The 23,739-nt window shown below is 43.1% G+C and overlaps 1 protein-coding gene across 4 annotated transcripts in view; it reads right to left on the reverse strand.

Annotated features, from left to right (window-relative positions):
• DOCK5 (dedicator of cytokinesis 5) overlaps positions 1-23,739 on the reverse strand; it is a 142,046-nt gene that overhangs the window by 37,069 nt on the left and 81,238 nt on the right. For all 4 annotated transcript variants that reach the window (XM_030552020.1, XM_030552018.1, XM_030552017.1 and 1 more), the window contains exons 21-31: positions 23,028-23,128; positions 21,505-21,639; positions 19,450-19,561; positions 17,792-17,862; positions 16,421-16,527; positions 13,495-13,631; positions 12,785-12,880; positions 11,423-11,521; positions 4,440-4,534; positions 3,452-3,530; positions 1,819-1,919 (exon numbers count right to left, since the gene is read on the reverse strand). In XM_030552020.1, the coding sequence (XP_030407880.1) occupies positions 1,819-1,919; positions 3,452-3,530; positions 4,440-4,534; positions 11,423-11,521; positions 12,785-12,880; positions 13,495-13,631; positions 16,421-16,527; positions 17,792-17,862; positions 19,450-19,561; positions 21,505-21,639; positions 23,028-23,128 (1,133 nt within the window). The remainder of the gene's footprint in view (positions 1-1,818; positions 1,920-3,451; positions 3,531-4,439; positions 4,535-11,422; positions 11,522-12,784; positions 12,881-13,494; positions 13,632-16,420; positions 16,528-17,791; positions 17,863-19,449; positions 19,562-21,504; positions 21,640-23,027; positions 23,129-23,739) is intronic.

The raw sequence follows: 23,739 nt of genomic DNA on the forward strand, positions 1-23,739 counted from the left end.
GTGGGTAAACACCAGGAAGGGAGAAAAGCTATTTAAGATGAAGGATTATGTTGGCCCAATAACGAATGGGGATAAAACAACCATAAATAAGTTTAGGCTGGAAATTAGAAGAAGATTTCTGACCATCAGAGGAATGAGGTTCTGCAACAGCCAACCAATGGCAGGAGTAGGGACAAGAAACCTAACTAGTTTTAAGAAGGCACTTGATAATTTTATAAATGGGATTGCAGTGAATTCCCCTTACTTGCAACCTCTTGGTTCCCAGCAAACAGTTGCTATTTTCTAGGTTGCCAACAAGTGGAAGGCAGGTTTGTGGGGCTGCAGTCAGAGGAGGAAGTACTGGGATGTGCCTCCCCGCTGCTACCATGCCCACAGCCTCCCCTCTCAGCACCCACCACTGGGATTCCAGCAGGGGCTCCCAGGGATACTGCAGCCCCTTACTTCCTGTGCTGATGGTGGATCCCCTGGCCACTGGCAGGTTTGTAGGGCTGCAGCCAATGAAGGAACGTCCCCACACCTCCTTTCCTGGCTGCAGCTCCACAAACCTGCGTGCGACCAGGGCTTTTCTTCCCCCCAAAAAGTTCTCAAACCAGCATGCCGTTTACTGCCAATATCCAAATCCCATTAATATTATAGTCAATGGGACAGGACTGGTTCTGGCAAAACGCTGCTATTAAATATAAGTTGTTATTATTAGGATTGCAAATAACCAGCATCCACTGGATATGGCAGGGTTCCCTGCGACACAAGGGGACTGAACTAAATGACCCAGCAGGTCCCTTTCCAGTCCTTTGTTTCTATTCTGGCAAGAAGTGGGTTAAAATTCACCCTCCAAAAGAGTGAATGCACCCTGCCAGGAGGGAAGGGTAGGTTAGCACTTGACCATAAGCATTTCTGACAGCAGGCTGGAGGGTAAGACTGCAGTTTAGCCAGCTCTCGTAATTTTATCCAGAATCTTGCAATTTTTTTTTTTCAAAGTCCCAGGTTCTGGAATCAAGAGATTGCAGGAGAACTCAGCTTCCATTAAGAAAAAAAGTTTCTAACCCTCATGACTGCAGAGGAAAGCTTGAAAACATAAAATGAGTGCGTCCTAAAAGCAAAGAAATCAAGAGGCAAAGGAAAAAAAAATCCTGCCAAAATTATTTTTAAAAAATCTCAAGATTTTTAAACCCATGTCATGATTGTTGGAGGCCTGACTCAGGATTTTTGAAGGCTCGCAGTTGGCAATACTGAGACTGCAGGGAATGGAACTGTGAGAAGATGAGGTCTGGATGCTGGAGGAATGTGCTAGTTATTGCTCATTTGTCCTGCATTACAGCTGGGGAAGCAGTAATTTTTTACTTTGAGGACTATGGCTGAGGAAAACCTTCTATCTTGGACCTTAAAGAAGAAACAATCTCTGTTTTAAAATGAGCCAAACCATTCACATGTTTAAACTCAACCCAAACATGCAGAGACCATTGTCTGGACCTACCACTAGCTGTTCTGTCACAGAGAGCCCACATTCACAGTATGTCTACACTGCAACCAACAGCTTCAGCACAGGCTGTACAAGCCCACCCAGAGCCCTGTGTAATTACTTGGGTGGCTAGTCTGCACTGAAGCTCATGTTGCCACAGCTTCACTGCTCTAGTACCCGAGCTAAACAGATTAAAAACAGCCCAGGTATGTCTACCTGAGCTGTCGTCACACACTGTGATGCATTACAGACATATCAATGGATTGTATCAGGTGTGCCTTATTAGATGAGCACAATATAAAGACTGGGCTTATTTTCCAAGAGTAAAACGACTTGATCACATTTCAATGTGAACTTACTTCTTGACAATTTTGTTGCGTTTGGCCTGTGAGAAGTTCTCCAGCTGGAGGGATTCGTGAGTGAGAAAAGCTACTGCCAAGTGGAAGTAATTGTTCCAGAGCTGTGGGGAAAAAAACCTGATTAGAGAAAGGAAAAACACACAGAACAATAGAGCTACTTAGTCACCAGTGCTGCAGATTCTCTGTCAGGCATTAATGAGGAAACACAATTACAATGAATGAGGAAAAATAAATTCCCACAGGAGGTCAACAGGTGTAAAAGCTGACTAAGAGCTACACCAGGGGTAGGCAACCTATGTCACATGTGCCAAAGGCGGCAAGCGAGCTGATTTTCAGTGGCACTCACACTGCCCGGGTCCTGGCCACCAGTCCGGGGGGGGGTCTGCATTTTAAATTTAATTTTAAATGAAGCTTCTTAAACATTTTAAAAACCTTATTTACTTTACACACAACAATAGTTTAATTATATATTACAGACTTATAGAAAAATGTTAAAATGTGTTATTGGCATGTGAAACTTTACATTAGAATGAATAAATGAAGACTTGGCACCAGGACCGGCTTTAGGCAACAGCAAACCAGGCACATGCTTGGGTGGCACAATTCCAGGGGCGACATTCCAGGTGCTTTTTTTGTTTGTTTGTTTTTTGCGCTTCTGCAGTAGCACCCTCAGATTTTTATTTATTTATTGTGCGCTTCGGCCCACCACTTCTGAAAGGTTGCTGACCCCTGAGCTACACAATCTGCACCATCAAACTTTGTTTCTTTTGGTGTGATCTATTTAAAATGCTCACCCAGAAGACTATTTATGAATTTAGATACATCAAATCCCGCCTTAAAACTCTCCTTTGCCCTGATGCCCATGAAAAATGTAATAATTAGGTTGTTGGTGTGCTGAGACCATGGCCTATCATGCTGACTGATACTGTCTCCTTGTTTCCTTGAGCTCTTGCATCTGTCTATTTCCACCCGTTGTCTCTGATCATATACTTGGATTGTAAGCTCTTTGGAGCAGAGACCACCTTTTCGTTCTGTGTTTATAGAGTGCCTAGCACACTGGGATGCTAGTCTATGTTTTGGGCTCCACAGTGTCTTTGTAAGGATAGGAAAGTATTATCCCCATATCACAGACAGGGAACGGAGGTAGCAGAGAGTTTAAATTACTTTCCCAAGGTCGCACTCGGGAATCTGTGGCAGAACTAGGAATTGAATAGATCTCCTGTGTCCCAGCCCAGGGCATTAACCACAAGACCATGCCTCCCCAAAAGAGGGGTTTGCCATCAAATCTCTCCAAAGTGCCAGTAAACTATAGTCAACCTAACACAAAAGTAAAGGGTGGAAAGAGATACTTTCACACTCCCACTTTAGCACATCACTGCTATATGGCATACTGAATGAGCACAGAACATGCTCCGCAGATCATTGGCTGAGGACAAGCCCATGTTACAAGTAGCATCTCGGGTTAGAAATTTCCCATTCATGCTACTTTTCCGCCAAGAGGTTCGAACACCACCACCCTCATCAATATCAACAACAAAACTGGTGTCAGTGGGACCTGAGGGCATCCATCATCTCTCTGAACTTCCTTAGTTCCAAAGTGGCCAGGACAACCCAGAACTGAATTTATCCTCACCTGGAGTTCGAAGCTTGCTTGATCCAGAAAGAATCGGTTGAGCACAGTGGTAAACTGGTTTACTGCTCGGAGGAAAACCCTGGAAAAGTAAACACAGATAAGAAGGCATCCATGAAGTAGAAACAGCACATGCCTGAATGTACGGCTCCTTTTCACAAGCTTGGAGGAGGCACGAACCATTGACCTCAGCTCTTCTACTATAATCCTTCTCTTTCCCCAAAATCCTCTGTACTCAGTGGGAGGTGAAGGTTATTTCTCTGTTTCTCAACAGAAGTATCCCTGATTTAGGGAAGTTACAAATGAAAAGATCTGTTAGGTCATCCAGTCCCCATACCAATACTGTGTTGTTCCACACAGGATATTTATTAGTGTTTTGTCTCTCTTAGGTGCTTCCATGACCCCTATACTGTGGTATCTGAATTACTCAGTCTTTAATGTATTTACCCTCACAACACCCCTGTTAGGTAGGCAAGTGCTAATAACCCCATTGTACAGATGGGGAACTGAAGAACGTAGAGGCTAAGTGACTTGCCCAAGATCACACAGGAAGTCTGTGGCACAAGAGGGAAATGCACTCGGTTTCCCAGGTTATGGGCTAGCACCCTACATGTATGATCATCCTCTTTTGTCCAGTTTAGCTTTAAGTTTCCCTAGTGACGATGCCACAGATTTGAAATAAAGAGGTTTCTCAGATTGAAGCAAGCATCTCTGGCAGGGAAATCCAATCCCTGGGGGGAAAGCTTGCAAACACTCCTTTTGACAGAGGAAGAAAGAGTTTGCAGGTTCATAAGTCATAAAAAAAAAAAAAGCCCACCTTATAGGGCTTTAGTCAAAGCTAACTTAAACCAATATGAACTTTTAAAGGAAATACATCTCAATTTACTTGCAGCAATTCTAGTGCAAAATCTTCTCAGTCGCAGAGCCAACAAGATCTGCAGAAGTTACATGAGCCTTCAACCAGTAGCAGCCTCTGGCAGAGGCTGTTTACCTGCTCTGCATCATGTTCATCACCATCCAGTCGTTCGCATAGACATTCTTCCCGATCAGATCCTTAAACATGATGAAGGTTTCCATCAGGAAGTCCTGTAAAAAATATGCAAGGTCTAAGAAAGTTAGTTTGTAGTCAGATGGAAACATTGCAGGGGATGCAAACATGTGTGACTGCAGATTCCATTGATCACAGATCAATATGCCGGCCCTTTGAAATCCATCTTTTATTATGGCATATATCACCGTAACTAAATTATGTCTGAAATCTCATCCATCAAATTACAGGAGGAAAAAAATCCCCTCCACAAATCTATTCAATGAATGCAATTAAATCTGTTATTGTTTCAAGTCAATCTCTAGATGCGTAGGGAGCATTAAAAAGCAAAACAAGTGTTTAAAGTCTTTTGACCTAATACTTCCCTTCAAATGTATGAATGAAAACATTGCATAGGGCTGCTGCACTATTCATTATATACACAGATTATAGAGGGGGTTGTCATTCCCCAGCCATTTAGACCTTTGCTAAATGAGGTTTAATGTTAGCAAATATCTAGCGTAGACAAGACATGCAGTCTTTAACAAGAGCTAAACTGGTCAAGTTAAAGCCATCACACCTTAAATCTTAGTATAGATGAGGCTTTTCTGCCAAATTGCAGGATGAAGAGTGGGATTTGTGCAAGTGATACTGACAAAATCTAACTTTAGACTAAGAAAGAAACTCCGTCTCTAAAGGTTCAAATGTTCATAGGTTCTCTTCTGCTCTAAGAGGTAACATTCACATTCAAGCACCAGACATGCACATATCCTAGACGTCATCACTTTCTAAAGGTCACCAGCAAAGAAATGTGCTACTGAGTTGAATAGTGTGCACTAAAGAATTGGAAAGTGACACTAATGCAGAGAGAGAAATGGACACTGGTGCTGCCACAGTAGAATTCCTCTAAGCATTATTAAATAAGCGCTTGATGGAAAGGGTTAGGCTTGATATGGGGCACCACGAAGACTAGAATTAACTCCTAGGCATGTTAACCTGAAGAAGCAACGTTGCAATGTCTGGGCTGAAAATGCCACAAGGAGATGCTTATTTTTTTTTTAAAATTGTAAATAAATCATGTCGTCATTGGTATTATTTTAAAAATAATTTAATGGACATATTTCTCTGTGTTTTAGGAATCGTAACAGTTGGATTCCAAATTTACATATTAGACCAGTGTCTCCTGAAGTTGTATTTTTGTACCAGCTTTGTTTTTATACAATTCACCTTCCTCGTTTGTCTCACATGCACAAGCTGTACATGCATTGAAAATGTAAGAGGAACATTTAAATGCATGATTCAGAAGGCACTGAACCATGGAGTGAATGAGAAGCACAAACGATAGCTTCAAAGATTGAAGCCTATACCCTGTTTTAGGAAAAGTCATTAAGCACGTGCTTAACTTTAACCATTGACCTCACTCTGCTTAAGCACACTTCCTGAATAGTGAAGCTGTCCTGAAATAAAGTTCTTCAATGGAAACGTTGTCCCAATTCAATTAGCTTTGTCACCCAGCACTCCTGCTCTTCCACAACATTTCCAGCTGACTCTGATTCACTCCACTGATTCATCTGTAAAAAAGACTAGTACACATTTTATGAGCCTTGCAAAACCTTCACGGTGTTTAGGTTTTACCATGCATACTTTTCCAGAAATCTTTCAGGTGAGTTACTAACTCAAGAGAGTTTTATTTGATAGCTGCCTTCAACAACCTGAAGGGGGGTTCCAAAGAGGATGGAGCTCGGCTGTTCTCAGTGGTGGCAGATGACAGAACAAGGAGTAATGGTCTCAGGTTGCAGTGGGGGAGGTCCAGGTTGGACATTAGGAAACACTATTTCACTAGGAGGGTGGTGAAACACTGGAATGGGTTACCTAAGGAGGTGGTGGAATCTCTGTCCTTAGAAGTTTGTAAGGCCCAGTTGACAAAGCCCTGGCCAAGATGATTTAGTTGGTGTTGATCCTGCTTTGAGCAGGAAGTTGGACTACATGACCTCCTGAGGTCTCTTTCAACCCTAATCTTCTATGATTCTATGATTATTCAGTTGAGTGGCTTTTTCAGTCTAGGCAGTGAAATTGCAGAAATATCTGTGTCCTGCAGGTGGCCATGTTGCTTAACAGACCACAGGCAATTATCAGCCAGGAAAGCAAAGGTAGCATCCTGCCATTCATAGTGGTTTACAGATATTTTACAATAAATTCTGAAATACCTAATACAGAATCACACAACTGCAAAGTCTACCCATGCCTGTATTCCAGTTCACTATGCTTGTCTCTGCTGTAGCTGTGCAGAACAGCCATCAGGAACTTTGACTACCAATTAGAGCAGTGTCACACCACAGAAGCTTGTGCCATACTGTCTCTAGGTCTGATCTGCATGGGGGGTGGGGGTGAAACTTAGGCTTTACTTGGAGTATCAGGTCCTAAGGGGCTCAAAGAACAAAGAGCAAAAGTGTTGTTTCACCTGGGTGTTGGACTCAGACCACATGAAGATCATGAACTATACATGGTTTAACACAGAGGATGCATATGCAATGCTGGCTAAGGATGCTTGACCCTCACCCTCGACATTCCAACCCGAGCCTGAAAGCCTATAAAGAACTTTACAGCTCCGCTGCTCTAACTCCATGAGCCTGAGTCAGCTGACCTGAGCCAGCCACAGCTGTGCCATCCGCCTTATTCCAGTATAGGTGTACCCTCCAGGACTTCAAATCATGGAATGCTCTGCGCTAGGTGCTGTACAAACCCATCACAAAGAGACAATCGCTGCCCCCAAAAATTTGCAACAACAGTTGAGCTTTTCAGAAACCTGATCGAAATGTGCATGCTTTCAGGTTTTGCAATCAAGATGCCCTATGGCTCTATTAATAAACACAAAAGCTTGGTTTTGGAAATTAGTAGAGATACTGCTCCAAGCTTGTCAGCTTTTTCCATCAGGTCAGACAAACAGAAGGGGAATTCTTGATACAGGAGAGAAAGAATCACCCCCTACAGTAAAGGAGGAGAAGCCTTGTACCCCTAAGGCTGGGAGGTCTGCTGCCACCACTGAAAATAGGAAACGTAGGGTAGTGGTGGTCAGAGACTCTCTGCTGAGGGGGACGGAGGGGCCCATCTGTCGCCCTGACATTTCATCTCGGGAGGTATGCTGCCTGCCGGGGGCCTGTATCCAAAATGTTACAGAGGCATTGTCGAGGATTATCCGGTCTTCATCCATGTGGGCACAAATGATACTGTGAGGCGTGATGCTGAGTGGATCAAGAGTGACTACAGGGCTCTGGCAGTACAGGTGAAGGAGTTTGGAGCACAGGCAGTATTCTCTTCGATTCTTCCTGTCAAAGGTAGGGGCCCAGGCAGAGACAGATGCATCATGGAGGTGAACACCTGGCTGCGAAGATGGTGTCGCCAGGAGGGCTTTGGCTTCCTCGACCACAGGATGCTATTCGAGGAAGGACTCCTAGGCAGAGATGGCGTTCACCTTTCGAGGAGGGGAAAGACCCTATTTGCACACAGACTGGCTAACCTAGTAAGGACTGCTTTAAACTAGGTTCGACGGGGACAGGTGAGCAAACCCCACAGGTAAGTGGGGAACATGAAGACCTGGGAGATGGGTCGGAAACAAGAGGGAACGTGGGCTATAATGGCAGAGAGAAAGGAGGGTCAGGGCAAAACTGGGAGGCAAGATCAAACCAGTATCTTAGATGCCTATATACAAATGCGAGAAGTATGGGTAATAAGCAGGAAGAACTGGAAGTGCTAATAAATAAATACAACTATGACATTGTTAGCATCACTGAAACTTGGTGGGATAATACACATATTGGAATGTTGGTATGAATGGGTATAGTTTGCTCAGGAAGGATAGACAGGGGAAAAAGGGAGGAGGTGTTGCCTTATATATTAAAAATGTACACACTTGGACTGAGGTGATGGACATAGGAGACGGAAGTGTTGAGAGTCTCTGGGTTAGGATAAAAGGGGTAAAAAACAAGGGTGATGTCATGCTAGGAGTCTACTACAGGCCACCTAACCAAGTGGAACAGGTGGATGAGGCTTTTTTTAAACAACTAACAAAATCATCCAAAGCCCAAGATTTGGTGGTGATGGGGGACTTCAACTATCCAGATATATGTTGGGAAAATAACACCGCGGGGCACAGACTATCCAATAAGTTCCTGGACTGCATTGCAGACAACTTTTTATTTCAGAAGGTTGAAAAAGCTACTAGGGGGGAAGCTGTTCTAGACTTGATTTTAACAAATAGGGAGGAACTCGTTGAGAATTTGAAAGTAGAAGGAAGCTTGGGTGAAAGTGATCATGAAATCATAGAGTTTGCAATTCTAAGGAAGGGTAGAAGGGAGTACAGCAAAATAGAGACAATGGATTTCAGGAAGGCAGATTTTGGTAAGCTCAGGTAGGTAAGGTCCCATGGGAATCAAGACTGAGGGGAAAAACAACTGAGGAGAGTTGGCAGTTTTTCAAAGGGACACTATTAAGGGCCCAGAAGCAAGCTATTCCGATGGGTAGGAAAGATAGAAAATGTGGCAAAAGACCACCTTGGCTTAACCACAAGATTTTGAATGACCTACAAAATAAAAAGGAGTCATATAAAAAATGGAAACTAGGTCAGATTACAAAGGATGAATATAGGCAAACAACACAGGAATGCAGGGGCAAGATTAGAAAGGCAAAGGCACAAAATGAGCTCAAAACTAGCTATGGGAATAAAGGGAAACAAGACGACTTTTTATCAATACATTAGAAGCAAGAGGAAGACTAAGGACCGGGTAGGCCCACTGCTCAGTGAGGAGGGAGAAACAGTAACAGGAAACTTGGAAATGGCAGAGACGCTTAATGACTTCTTTGTTTCGGTCTTCACTGAGAAGTCTGAAGGAATGTCTAACACAGTGAATGCTTATGGGAAGGGGGTAGGTTTAGAAGATAAAATAAAAAAAGAGCAAGTTAAAAATCACTTAGAAAAGTTAGATGCCTGCAAGTCACCAGGGCCAGATGAAATGCATCCTAGAATACTCAAGGAGTTAATAGAGGAGGTATCTGAGCCTCTAGCTATTATCTTTGGAAAGTAATGGGAGAAGGGAGAGATTCCAGAGGACTGGAAAAGGGCAAATATAGTGCCCATCTATAAAAAGGGAAATAAAAACAACCCAGGAAACTACAGACCAGTTAGTTTAACTTCTGTGCCAGGGAAGATAATGGAGCAAGTAATTAAAGAAATCATCTGCAAACACTTGGAAGGTGGTAAGGTGACAGGGAATAGCCAGCATGGATTTGTAAAGAACAAATCCTGTCAAACCAATCTGATAGCTTTCTTTGATAGGATAACGAGCCTTGTGGATAAGGGAGAAGCGGTGGATGTGGTATACCTAGACTTTAGTAAGGCATTTGATACGGTCTCGCATGATATCCTTATCAATAAACTAGGCAAATACAATTTAGATGGGGCTACTATAAGGTGGGTGCATAATTGGCTGGATAAGCGTACTCAGAGAGTAGTTGTCAATGGCTCCCAATCCTGCTGGAAAGGTATAACAAATGGGGTTTCGCAGGGGTCTGTTTTGGGATCGGCTCTGTTCAATATCTTCATCAACGACTTAGATGTTGGCATAGAAAGCACACTTATTAAGTCTGCAGACGATACCAAACTGGGAGGGATTGCAACTGCTTTGGAGGACAGGGTCAAAATTCAAAATGATCTGGACAAATTGGAGAAATGGTCTGAGGTAAACCGGATGAAGTTCAATAAAGACAAATGCAAAGTGCTCCACTTAGGAAGGAACAATCAGTTTCACACATACAGAATGGGAAGAGACTGTCTAGGAAGGAGTATGGCAGAAAGAGATCTAGAGGTCACAGTGGACCACAAACTAAATATGAGTCAACAGTGTGATACTGTTGCAAAAAAAGCAAACGTGATTCTGGGATGCATTAACAGGTGTGTTCTAAACAAGACACGAGAAGTCATTCTTCTGCTCTACTCTGCGCTGGTTAGGCCTCAACTGGAGTATTGTGTCCAGTTCTGGCCACCGCATTTCAAGAAAGATGTGGAGAAACTGGAGAGGGTCCAGAGAAGAGCAACAAGAATGATTAAAGGTCTTGAGAACATGACCTATGAAGGAAGGCTGAAAGAATTGGGTTTATTTAGTTTGGAAAAGAGAAGACTGAGAGGGGACATGATAGCAGTTTTCAGGTATCTAAAAGGGTGTCATCAGGAGGAGGGAGAAAACTTGTTCACCTTAGCCTCTAATGATAGAACAAGAAGCAATGGGCTTAAACTGCAGCAAGGGAGATTTAGGCTGGATATTAGGAAAAAGTTCCTAACTGTCAGGGTAGTTAAACACTGGAATAAAATGCCTAGGGAGGTTGTGGAATCTCCATCTCTGGAGATATTTAAGAGTAGGTTAGATAAATGTCTATCAGGGATGGTCTAGACAGTACTTGGTCCTGCCATGAGGGCAGGGGACTGGACTCAATGACCTCTCGATGTCCCTTCCAGTCCTAGAGTCTATGAATCTATGAATCCAACCTCTTAACTGAGTTCTAAATGAAAGAATGAAAAGAAGAGAGGGATGAATACATGGATAGAGAAGAGAAAGGAAGGGGAAAATGAACTCCTCTGCTTTTTCTGTCATCTTCATCAATTTTTCTATCTTCTTCCTCCCAGCTCTTCAATTACACAGGTTTAGAGAGTCACTAAAGATTTGTTTTCACCCCACATGATAGTCTAGTCTGATGCTTTGCTGAGTCAGCAAACAGCCAGCAGTGCTGTATCCAGCTGGGGTGAAGTGAATGTTTCACTAATACTTGCAATATTAGGTACTCATATTCCTCAGTGATGGGTGCAAGAGCCTGAACTGAATATAAGAGCTGGATAGGATAAAATTAGAGAGAAATGTTACATGGACTGGACTGCAATCCAGGCCAAGCCGACTTACGATAATGTCCTGTCTGGTTTTGAAAGTGCTGATGTAGTGGTTATAGTGGAAATCATCCATCTGTCTCAGGATGGCTGTCATGCAGGCTACAAAACTACCCTGCAATGGAAAAGACAAAAAAGGCACTTGGTCAATTATCTTTCTGCACTAAGGCCCCAATTCAGCACAGTTCTGAAGCATATGCCTAATTTTAGTCACATGAATAGTCTTGACTTCAAAGAGACCACACACGTGCTTTAAGTCAGGCATCCGTTTAAATATTTTGCTAACTTGGGGCCTAAGAATGCATGTACTAAGGTCACTTAATGTGATTGTTTCCCTTCCCTTCCCCCACCCCAGATCAGTAACATCTGCAATGGGTTGATACCTACATATTAATCTGGACATCACCTCTCATAGGGTTTAAGTTTTAAGTTTGAGGAAAGGAGATGGGACAGACTTTATCCCTTCAAGGACTGGAATTTGCAAAAATAAACTTTTACTGTGAGAGATTAAAATGAAATCACTTTGTTTCCTACAAATGCAAGCAGCAGTTTAAAAAAAAATCTGGGCTGTCACTCTCTGAGCTACTGAGACACTAATAGTTTGGTAAGTAATAATAAAAATACTTACCCAGACAGGACTGTTTTACCTTCATATCTGATCACTAGTGCAAGTACTGCTGAAACTACAAGGAGTTAAGTTTGAAAAGCAGAACTCTCCTACATCCATTTAGAATGGTACCCTCCAAGTCTACATTATAAACATATTTGATGGAAACCATTTACCAGGGTCAAAGCCTCTTCTTATAAAGTGAATTTAGTGCTGGATTGACAGCCCTGGAGTTCTCTATCCAGCCACAGATCAAGTATATGGCAAGCCACAACGGTGCAAACCTCCTCTTATTTTCCTACCAACCTGTTTCACCCAGACTTGGAGAGGACATCTATAGGGTTGAGGGTATATCAGCATCTGACTCCATTCAACATCAGAACCAAATTAATTAGTGTTTCTACAATGTGGCTGTCTGACTATTAGGAACTGGACAGAGACCCAAACATGCTGCACATACAAGCTACAGAAGAGTCACCAAACAATAATGACTTGCAGTCACTACCACCTCAGACTTGATTAAAAATGGTGCCTTAGCAGAGAGAGTTCTATATCCCATTACCTCTTTCTACAGCCATCCAGGCCCAATTTTAATAGGGCTGGGGCAGGCCTCCACATCACTCCCCATAGACCCCACCAGGGCGCAGGAAACAGGACAGAGATTTTGTAATGCGCTAGCATAATTTGCAGTCTGATGGAAAGCTCCAATCTGCTGAAGAGTCAGAGCAGGGGGTAGAAAGCAAAGAACAGAAGCAAGCAAAAGATTCTCACAATGTGCAGAGACTGTCTGCTCATTCCAATCACCGTCCGGTTTATTCTCCTCAGCAGGCGCTCCATGATCAGCTGGATGTGAACTGCAGTGGGCCCCTGAAGAGATTAAAGAAGCACAGGCTCTTTCAGATTAATCACAGTGTGGTCTATTCTACAGAGAGATTTGTTGTGGGGAAGGGACAGGCTGACTGTGGCTATTTATTGTCAGAAGACACTAGTAAAGGAGAATCTTTGCTCAACAGAAATTCATTTAAATAGAAAGTAGTTTTAGACCCCGAGAAGGGGGTTGGGGAATAAATCTCTGCACCAGTCCAGGGCCCAGCAAAGGGATTCACAGAAGGCTAATCTTCCCCATGTTGGAGCTGGATCGGTCCCTAGAGCAGGCTAGAGCAGCCTGAGGGCAGCTCTAACTTGAGCCCCTTGTTTCTATACCTCCTACAAGGGTTGCATCAGCAGGGGATCACCTCTCTGGGGATGACCTGATCATACCTTCCCTTGTTCTGTCCTAGAATGTCTTAGATTCAGTTTTGATACATCTGATTTATCTTTAATCAGATTCAAACGTCTCATGCCAATACCCAATATGGAAAAACTTCTGTGAACATCTGGTCTCATTAACTCTATAAAGACTGGTTCTGGCAGGTGCACTTAAGAAGGCTTTGTTCCTCCTCCATTAGTGAGGACGACATTAGACTACAGCCCGTACTCACCACATCTTTCCAGTCAAGCACTTCTAGAATGTTACTGAGGAGCTGAGAACATGCCTCATGATCAGGCTTGTTCGAATTGTCATCCAGTTGGCCACTTAGCTGATCTATTAGTAGAGGAAGGAGAGCATCTCTGCATTCTGAGAAATGAAGAAACGGAACAATGCAGTACAATGGCCTAAGTATAAGTGACCACAAAAATACAACTTTGTGCTCCTCACTCTGACTCAGTCACAAAAATTAAAATCATGTCACAGCGGCTCTAATAGGTAGATGGCAGAACAAATCGCCTCTCTTCTAAATAGACAGATTGCACGAGAGAGATTTCTCTCGATATACATATTAGATGGTCCCATGGCCAACTAACATAGGACTTGGGAGATCCCAGGTTTGATTGCCTGCCTGGCTTGACTCCCTGTATGACCTTAAGTAAGGGTCTACGGGTAAAATTTTCAAAAGTGACACAGGCATTTTCAAAAGTGATTTAGGGCCAGCTTTTTCAAAGTTATTTAATAATATTATCTAGCTCTTATATAGCCAACTAAAGATGCAAATAGGAGCTTAGTGGGATCTTCAAAAGCACCGAAGCAAGTTAGATGCCTGAATATCTTTGAAAATGTGGACATAAGTCACTTTTGAAAATGGGATTTAGGTGCTTTTGAAAATTTTCCCTGTAGTCTCTTTCTGCCTCAGTTCCCTCATCTATAAAATGGGGATAATAGCACTTCTCTATCTCACATGGATGTTGCGAGGATCAACATATTAAAGATCGTGAGGCGCTCCCCTCTACTCTGGTAATGGGGGCCAGATAAGTACCTATAATAAATATGATGTCCATAACAAATGGTGGCTGTACACAGTTAATCTGGAAACTATGCAGCTTGGATAAAACTTGGCATGAACAGAATCCAGTATCGTTAATCACAGATGCACAAACTCCTCTGAGATAAAGGAAAACCTCTACTGGCTGCAATCATACTTGGGATTATAACCTCTCACATCATGGTAACACATAGCACACACCTAGGGCTTTTCATCTGTAGCTCTCAAAGGGCTTTTCAAAGAAGAGTAAACATTATTATCCTCATTTTACAGATTCAGAAACTGAAGCAGAGAGAGTTTAAGGCCACAATTTTCAACCCTGAGTATCTAAAATTAGGCACCTAAATCCATGTTTACATTCCTAACAAATGGCTTGATATTTATTGCTGCCTGTTACTTAATGGCTGCCTTTCCAGCAACCAGGGTTCTAGAAACCCTGGTATCCGCATCTGTGTTTTAAAGTCTTGGAGAGACATGGTACTGCTTCTACGTATAACAGCAAAGAGTTACAGTGCATGGTTCTTAGTGATGATCTTAGGGCTTGACTCAATGTGCCCAACATAGAATCATAGAATATCATGGCTGGAAGCGACCTCAGGAGATCATCGAGTCCAACCCCCTGCTCAAAGCAGGACCAATTCCCAACTAAATCATCCCAAACTGGGCTTTGTCAAGCCTGACCTTAAAAACCTCTAAGGAAGGAGATTCCACCACCTCCCCAGGTAACCCATTCCAGTGCTTCACCACCCTCCTAGTGAAAAAGTTTTTCCTAATATTCAACCTAAACCTCCCCCACTGCAACTTGAGACCATTGCTCCTTGTTCTGTCATCTGCTACCACTGAGAACAGTCTAGATCCATCCTCTTTGGAACCCCCTTTCAGGTAGGTAGTTGAAAGCAACTATTAAATCCCCCCTCACTCTTCTCTTCTGCAGACTGAATAAGACCAGGTCCCTCAGCCTCTCCTCGTAAGTCATATGCCCCAACCCCCTGATCATTTTTGTTGTCCTCCGCTGGACTCTTTCCAATTTGTCCACATCCTTTCTGTAGTGGGCGGGGGGGGGGGGTGGAAATGGGCACAATTCTCCAGATGTGGCCTCACCAGTGCTGAATAGAGGGGAATAATCACTTCCCTCGATCTGCTGGCAATGCTCCTACTAATGTAGCCCAATATGCCATTAGCCTTCTTGGCAACAAGGACACACTGCTGACTCATATCCAGCTTCTTGTCCACTGTAACCCCTAGCTCCTTTTCTGCAGAACGGCTTCCTAGCCATTCGGTCCCTAGTTTGTAACAGTGAATGGGATTCTTCTGTCCTAAGAGCAGGACTCTGCACTTGTCCTTGTTGAACCTCATCAGGTTTCTTTTGGCCCAATCCTCTAATTTGTGTAGGTCCCTCTGTATCCTATCTCTACCCTCCAGCGTATCTACCACTGCTCCCAGTTTAGTGTCATCTGCAAACTTGTTGAGGGTGCAGTCCACGCCATCCTCCAGATCATTAATGAAGATATTGAACAAAACCTGCCCCAGGACTGACCCTTGGAGCACTCCACTTGAAACCGGCTGCCAACTGGACATGGGATCCATTATCTCACCATCTTCTAACTACTGCTCATTGCTATGCTTAGGGAATAGGGAAACCAAAAACTTACCAATGAACTCAAAATAAATTATTCTTATCCTGAGACCAACACTAAAACTAAAATTACTGTAATTTTTATTAATTATCGGTATTGCGGTAGTGACTAAGAGTTTCTGTCATGAACAAGCATCCCAGTGTACCAGGTGTAATATAAACAGAACATAAAATTGGTCCCTACCCTCAAAAGAACTTACAATCCAAGTATAAGATAAGAGACAGCAGATTGTGTCTTTGTACCCTCCCACCCCCATCTATGAGACAGCATTGGTCAGCATATAGGCAGTGGCCCAAGCACATCAACAACTTCGCTGTTGCCAAGTTTTTTTTTTTAGGCATCACAGTGAAGGAGAATTTTAAGGAGGGATTTGAAGGAGAAATTTAAAAGAGATGCGAACTTTACAGACAAGTATTTGTTTGAGAAGGTGAATTTCCTGCAGTTTCTGGGGATCTCAAGAGACTACTCACCAGATTGTTTGAACAGATCACTGTCCACTACCTTGGTCATGCAGCTGAGTTTCTGCCGAACTAACTGGTTGTCAGGGATACTTTGGATAAATTTGCTGAAGAGGATGCTAGAATGCAAAGCACAAGGTAGACAGATGGTCAGTATTTTCACCCAGAGAATGCTGTTGCCTTTGTTCTACGTAATATTACATTGCCGTGCCCCTGCTCAAGCAGTTGTGCCATGGTGTTGAGAACGGTCTCAAGGTAAACCGATATGAAGTCTCATGTTATATGGTTTCAGGAAGCTCACTAAAGAACTTAAAATAAAACTGAACAGTGATCAGAATCAGCAGGTTTAGACCGCTCAGATAATTAACCTCACGTTACAACAAGCTTTCATGAAAATTCATCAGCCCAGGCACAGAACTTATTTGCTCTTCTCAACCATTTTTAGAAAATATATATCTAACTTTCCTGCCAGAAACAAAAATAAAATTTAAGTCTCTCTAAGCAAATAAGATTTTGCAAGGCTGCTAGATAACATACACGGTGCAGCAGTGGCTGAGTAGCTAAGGTGCTTGCCTCCCATCCTGAAGGTTGTGAGTTCAAGTCTCATGCTGAAGGACTACTTCCAGTTCACTCAGCTGCAAAATGGGTACTTGACCCTTCAGGTTAGGACAGTCAAAGGTGGTCAAACACAATGCTGGCCACATCGCCCCCTTGTGTGTCACTGGCTGTGAAACTGACGTGTCTTAATCACATCAGCTCAATGAGCCCTTGTGGGAAACTTGGCCATTTTGATCACCGCAAGCACAATCGCCCAAATATATCCCCCGCTTCAAGGGATATCACTCATTTTAGTCCCACAGTCAATTATACTGCACACGTTTGGTGTCCTCTCATCATTATTTGCAAATTACTTATAACGAAATAAGGCTCCTGAACTAAGGCAGGGAAAGCTATTTACACCGAGGAAAACAAATCCACTTCATTTTAAGTTCTGTGCATGAATAAATTGTTTGTATGCCTCCTGTCTGGCCTTTGTCATCCATTGGGCCTTGGCAACCTGAGATCTAATGATCCAGGGTTCATGGAATCATAGTCACTGGGTTTCATCCATATGGCTTTGTAGCCCTTGAATTTCCAGTTGAAGAAAGCCTCAGAACTCAAAGGAAAATTCAGCTGAAACACACTAATTCCTTTGGGCTGCAGCTCTAAAACCATTATGTGGCTTCCTCTAAACCCTTCCAAGGAAAGGTTCTCATTAAATCATGCAGCTTGTGCAACGTCACGTAATTAATGATTAGAACTGTACGCTTTAGGACAGTTTCCAACTTCCTCCCCAAAAGATACATAGTAGGTTTAGACAACAAATACGCTTAACACAATCACCTGAGCTCAACCGGATCAAATACTAGTTTGACGTCATTTATGATGCTTGGTAAGTATTTTAAAGCTGCGCCCTGTAGGAGAAAAAAAAACACACACACACAAGGAGGTTGGATTAGCTTAATCGATTCATTGTAAAAGAGAACAAGCTCGAGGACTTGCTGCTTGACATCATTGGAAAAGGCTCACATCACCAGTGGTAGTATCTGGTTTGGGCAAAAGCAAAATTTAAGCCAAAATGTAACCTTTGCAGATCAGAGCCGAAAGGATGCTGCATGAAAGGCTTCTAGCCAATGCCTTATTTTTGACTTTCTGGTTGTGAACACACTGCTGTCCTAGGGACTGGGCTTCTTGAAAAAATTAAAATGCATTGGGCAGGCAAGCAAAGACATGTGAAATGTTTTTTTACATTTTTTTCTTTGGGCGGGGGGAGAAGAGTTTAAAAATAAAACCTTCCTCCTCACAGCATTGGCCTAGCCACAAGCTTAAAAAAAACTTGATAAGAAAAAGACAGTGATGTCTGATTTTCGCTCTTATTTAAAACTCTTTGGACTGGACTGTAGCCAGCCCTTATATGGTCAGAAAGTCAGGGGGGCTTGGACTCCACCCTACCTTCCATCATACACAGCCCCCACAAGAATTACAGGCCCTGTGCTCAATTGCAGCTCATTTGTCTCCACCCTTAAGAACAACTTGTTGAGACTGGTGTAAGGAGGAGCATGCACTAGCCAACCCAACCCCATGTGTGGGGGAAAGGGGTTTAAGGTATGCCATACCCCATAAAAGGGGAGCAGCAAATGACCCCCATCTGGCAGTGTAATCAGGGAATTCTAGGAAACATTCTCCCTGATGCAGAATACATCCAAGTGCTCCCTTTGCACTGCCCCTTAGAGGCACAGTTTGGTGCTCTCTGTGGTTTAGTATGTCCGCGAACAATGCCAAGAACAAGCTATCTAGGCACCTCTGGTTCATCACAGCAGCATCTGAGTGCCTGTGTGTGACAGCTACTGAAGGTTTCCCTGGGGTTTGCTGTAGAGCAGCATTCTCCCTGTCTGCTTTTGGTGGTGGGAACAACACGTTCCGTGCTGCAGGAAGAATGGCCCCTCACCACACAGGCACTGGAGAAGGTGGTTTTTAAATAGATTAGACACTCAAGTGTGAAGACTCTCTTAACTAGAATCAATCCTTCCAGCAGAAAGCGATTAATGTATTTTGGCCAGAGGTATTCTAAAGAAGAAAGCAGCAAGTAAGCCTTATTGCAGGCTTGTCTGTTCCTCACTCACTCAGACGGCCCAAGTAAAATTCACGCAAGACAAACAAGAAAGCAGAGCAAGTTAAGACCCAGGCAAAAGCTTGTTGGTCTTTCATTACTTTCCTTCTCTACATTTGTTTCCATATAATTTGCAGTCTGAATCATTCATAAGTCCAGATGTTACTGGCCAAACTGTTATCCTCCTTATGACACTGTTACAGGCAGGCTGGGGTGTCAGCCTCGACCCTAGAAGTGGCTGCATTTCAATGCCAATATTTTAGCATACGTCACAGTTGTGCAATGCTTAAAGAGCTCAGATTAATACTTGTTACACTTTGGGGGCTTTAAAACTGATTACTTGTCCTCAGAATAGATGTGTACCACCATTCAAAACAGGCTTTAGACCAACCTTAATCTTGACAGCCTCCTCTAGTGGTCGGTCCATGAGGACATTGAAAGAGAAAAACAACTTGCGGATTGCATTGTTAAACTCATCCCCATCTTCGTCTTTCCCATAAAACCTGAAAAAGAGCAGGAACATCACATTGGCTATACACACCAATTTAGGCCAGAGCAAGGAATACCGCCACAATGGCTTAAATACATTTTATCCTTCAAAGCAACCTCTTAAAATGCTCTTTTGTTATGAAAAGTGACAGTAAAAGTAGCTGTGTGGGGCTCTAGATTTATTTTATCAATGATTTCCAGATTAAATCTGTTAAATTTAACAGTAAAAAGAGGAGTTTGTTTTTTCTAACCACAAATGACTCAAACTCAGCCTGGAATCTGAGAGTCAAGCTGGATCCTTTCTGGCTTCAATGATCACCAACTTTGACATTTAAGCATAGTTTACAAATTCTGTTGATGATACACGAGCCAGAAGAGAATCCAGCTCATTCTGTGTTGGCTTTTAAGGACTAAGAGGAGAAAACAGTCCTGAATGGCTGCTGAGAATGGTGTGAATAACGGTTTGAGGCTATGAACACATATTGCAATCTGGCACATACTGTGACCATGATGAGAATTCCCTGCATATCCTTAATTATTAAGTTTATGTATCTTTGGAGTCCATTATATTAAATGCAAAGTTTATGTATTATTGTGGGCTAGGATTATATATAACCTTTCTACGGGGGAGATGTGGTGTGAGGCTGGGAGGACTATATTGAAAAGGTGCCAGACAAAAGTGGACTTTCTGAGGAATACTTCGGGAGAGCTTACTGCATATTCCTCACCTCTGGTTCTGCAAAAACCCTGCTTTCCAAAGCTACATTCTGAGGAGAGGTGATTGTCTGCTGATTACCTCTTCCCAGAGACCGGATATCAAAGGCCTACATTGTATAAAGAAACTGCTGCACTGCCCAGCCTGGGTTCTGGTTCCAGATCTGAGACAGTTACGAACTTATAACCACAGGGAAAATGCAGTTGTGGGTTTCTGAAGGATTGACACCTACCAGAGCCTGAGGTTGGAGCTGACAGAGACCAAATTTGAGCCTTTTAGCATTGTTCAGTTCTTTAATTGTTTTTAATACGTTTTCTCATTATTGCTTCTACCTTAAGAATAAACGTGCTTGCGTCGAAAGAGCTGTGTGGTAACATGTAACTGTGGGCCATTACTGTGTTCATAGTAAGCAAAGCACAGATGCTGGCCTGTTTACGCAGTCTGGCTTGCTAAGAATATCACAGTGTAAGCAGGGAACTGTGCATCCTGAAAAAAAACAACCAGTCAGGAGAGAGAGAGACACCCAAGACAGAGGATGGCAGGCAGCCAGAAACTCTTAAACCCTGGGTGGACCACAGAGGGAGAATACAAGGGCAGTTGTCCTGAACTGTGACAAATACTATTAATTATTAGTAGTATTATCTTAGTGGCTAGCAGCTCTGCTCCTGGACAAGGACCCCATTTGTGTGAGGCAACATACAAAGTGATCTCAAGTAGCTGACAGTGCATTTCTATGTGTGCTGCAAAGAGCTCAATGGGAGCAGAATCAGGCAGCCTCCATCATGTGCAAACATTTCTGTTGAACGGATTAATATAGAAGGGGATTTCTCTCTCACCACTAAAGAGTGTTCAGAGTTCCCCTTCAGGTTTTTTTTAAATCATTTCGGGTCTTCACAGAACCTAGCAGAAATACCCACAAAAGTCCCTTAAAATGAGGAAGCGTCTTAAAAAAGGAAGGCATAAAAAGAAGTTTAGGCTCCTTATCTGCATTGCTGAATGCAGCTTATGTAAGATGTGAATGATTAGAAAGAATGTCACCCCCAAGGAAAGTGTTTTAAGTTGTTTTCCCTTGTTCTGATCAATATCTCCAGCCGCACACACAGACCTCTCTACAGTCTGTCTTTTCTCAATAACTAGGGGCATCCTCTGCTGGGGGAAATCAGAAGCAGACTCCCTTGGCTGGAACGATACCAGCTTGTACCCACTGTGGATATTTTGCACAGTCTGGAGGGTCTGCCTCACCTCAGGTACAGTACCCGTGATTGGACGATGAATCGGAATAGATACTTCAAGGCTTTCAGGGCAGCGAACAGCAAATCTGTCTTGCTGGCGACATCTGCATTTCGTACGTAATAGTTCAGTACTCTGGTGAGTTTCCTTAGGAAAGGAAAAGAAGAGGAGAATAAAGGCAGGTGTAGTTACAGGAGAAGCTAAACCAGGCTCCCTTATCCCAGAAAGGGACCATGGCCTAGTGGTTAGACAGCTAGGGACCGGGAGTAAGAGCTTCTAGATTCTAGTCACAGCTCTGCCACTGAGTCACTCTGGGGCCTTGGGCAAACCACATGGGAGCAGATTTTCAAAAGGGCTCAGCACCCAGCAGCTCCCAGAATCTGGCCCCAAAGTGGGTGCTAAGTCCTTTCGAAAATTCAAACTTTGTGGCCTGTTTTTTCAAAGTTTTGAGCCTGGGCAGCTTTAATGAAGAATTTGAGAAGCCCATTAATTCTGAAAATCAGATGTTTAGTTGCTGCGGACGTCAGTTTACCTACATGTACAAAGGGGTAATGGCCCCTTTAATAAAAAACAGGGGTTCCTGAGACTTAATTTATGAAGTGTTTTGAGATCCTTGGATGGAAGGTGTATCAGTGCATCTTTACTATTCAGTCTCTGGTCCCTGTCTAGGGAGAAGTTCAAGATCTCATTGCACTTTTCCAAAAGAACAACAGGCATGTGGGAGGATAACATTCAAGCAAACACCTTTTCCTCCTTATTAACCAAGCTCTGAGCAACCCAGGGTCTATGTGAGGGATTGCTGAGTGCACAGCAGCCCCTGCCTTTGCCTACCCCACTCGCTGCACTGCCAGAATCTAGCTCGTTGTTTGTCAAACCCTTTGGCGCGCACAGTGTATGGCGAGCACTGTATACTTCTCTAGCCCGCTTGGTATCAGGGGATGTTGCACTGTAGAGCCAAGCTGGAAAGCGAGGCCAGGTAACAACGCAGCTGAGAGGCAGCCCATCCATAAATCAGACATAAAAAAGGTTTATTTTTAGTAAGGAGCAGCGAGGATGATGAATCCTCTACAAGCTAGGAGAAAAAAAATAACTCTCTGCAAACAGTGATTGTACGACAAGTGCAGAGAAGGAGAAGACAACCGTTCAAAGAGTTTCAAGAGTTCCAGGCAATGCAGAGTCTCTTGGCAGTTGGTGAGGCAAAAAAGGGGCTGTCTTTTATAATTTCAAGAGACAGGATTACAGTTGAACTGGACACTGGGGCCAGTCGCTTGACTGGCTGTTTACAAAGGTAGTGCCAATGTTTTTCTAAGATTAAAATTAACTATTTCAATCATATATTATTTCTGCAGTAAATAATTATAATTTTCTTCTATTCTCAAGATGATCTCAGGGTGGGAACATATGGGTGTATACACCCTCTCTCTCTCACCCACACACCCTAATATCTATGCTACCTTGATCTCTTACATCACATCTAGTCTATGTAGTAGCAAGAGATCGTTGTGATAGCTAGGTTTGTGGTTACTGATACTTACACATATGCCAGGGTGGTGCTGAAGTGCTTGTAAATATAAGTTTCAAGTACAGGGTTAAAATGCTGGAACTTGATGTCTCCAATCAGAGAAATAATAAATACCTGCCAAAAACACAAAATGGGACAGAACTACTGAACTGCATGACTTTCAACTAAATGTCCTGCAATTTATTCTAATCATGTGCCACTTTGTTTTGCTGGTTGCTTATGCTTTATCTGCTCAGCTTTAATGTTATAGATGGTGTTCCGTATCTGCTGATAATGGCCAGCTGATAATGACCTTGAGAGGAAGGGATAGCTCAGTGGTTTGAGCATTGGCCTGCACAGCGTTGTGAGTTCAATCCTTGAGGGGGTCACTTAGGGATCTGGGGCAACAACAAAAAAATAGTTGGGGATTGGTCCTGCTTTGAGCAGGAGGTTGGACTAGATGACCTCCTGATACTTCCAACCCTGATATTCTATGATTCTATCTCACCTTGGCGGGTGAGACAATGTTAGGCCTACTCAGTGGACAGATGGGGAACTAGAAGTAGCACTAGTGATTTGGTAAATGACACTTAACTCCAGTCCACATGGCAATATTTTTGTAGCAGAGGCTAGAGAGGCACAATGCTGCTAGAGGCACTGTTTTTCAGGTGAGGCTCAAAAGTGAGGCTCTGAACATCTGGAGTCATTAAAGATCCCCTTGCACTTTACGTCTATAGCGCTCCTTT

The sequence above is a fragment of the Gopherus evgoodei genome, chromosome 2, assembly GCF_007399415.2.
Source record: "Gopherus evgoodei ecotype Sinaloan lineage chromosome 2, rGopEvg1_v1.p, whole genome shotgun sequence".
Lineage (NCBI taxonomy): Eukaryota > Metazoa > Chordata > Testudines > Testudinidae > Gopherus > Gopherus evgoodei.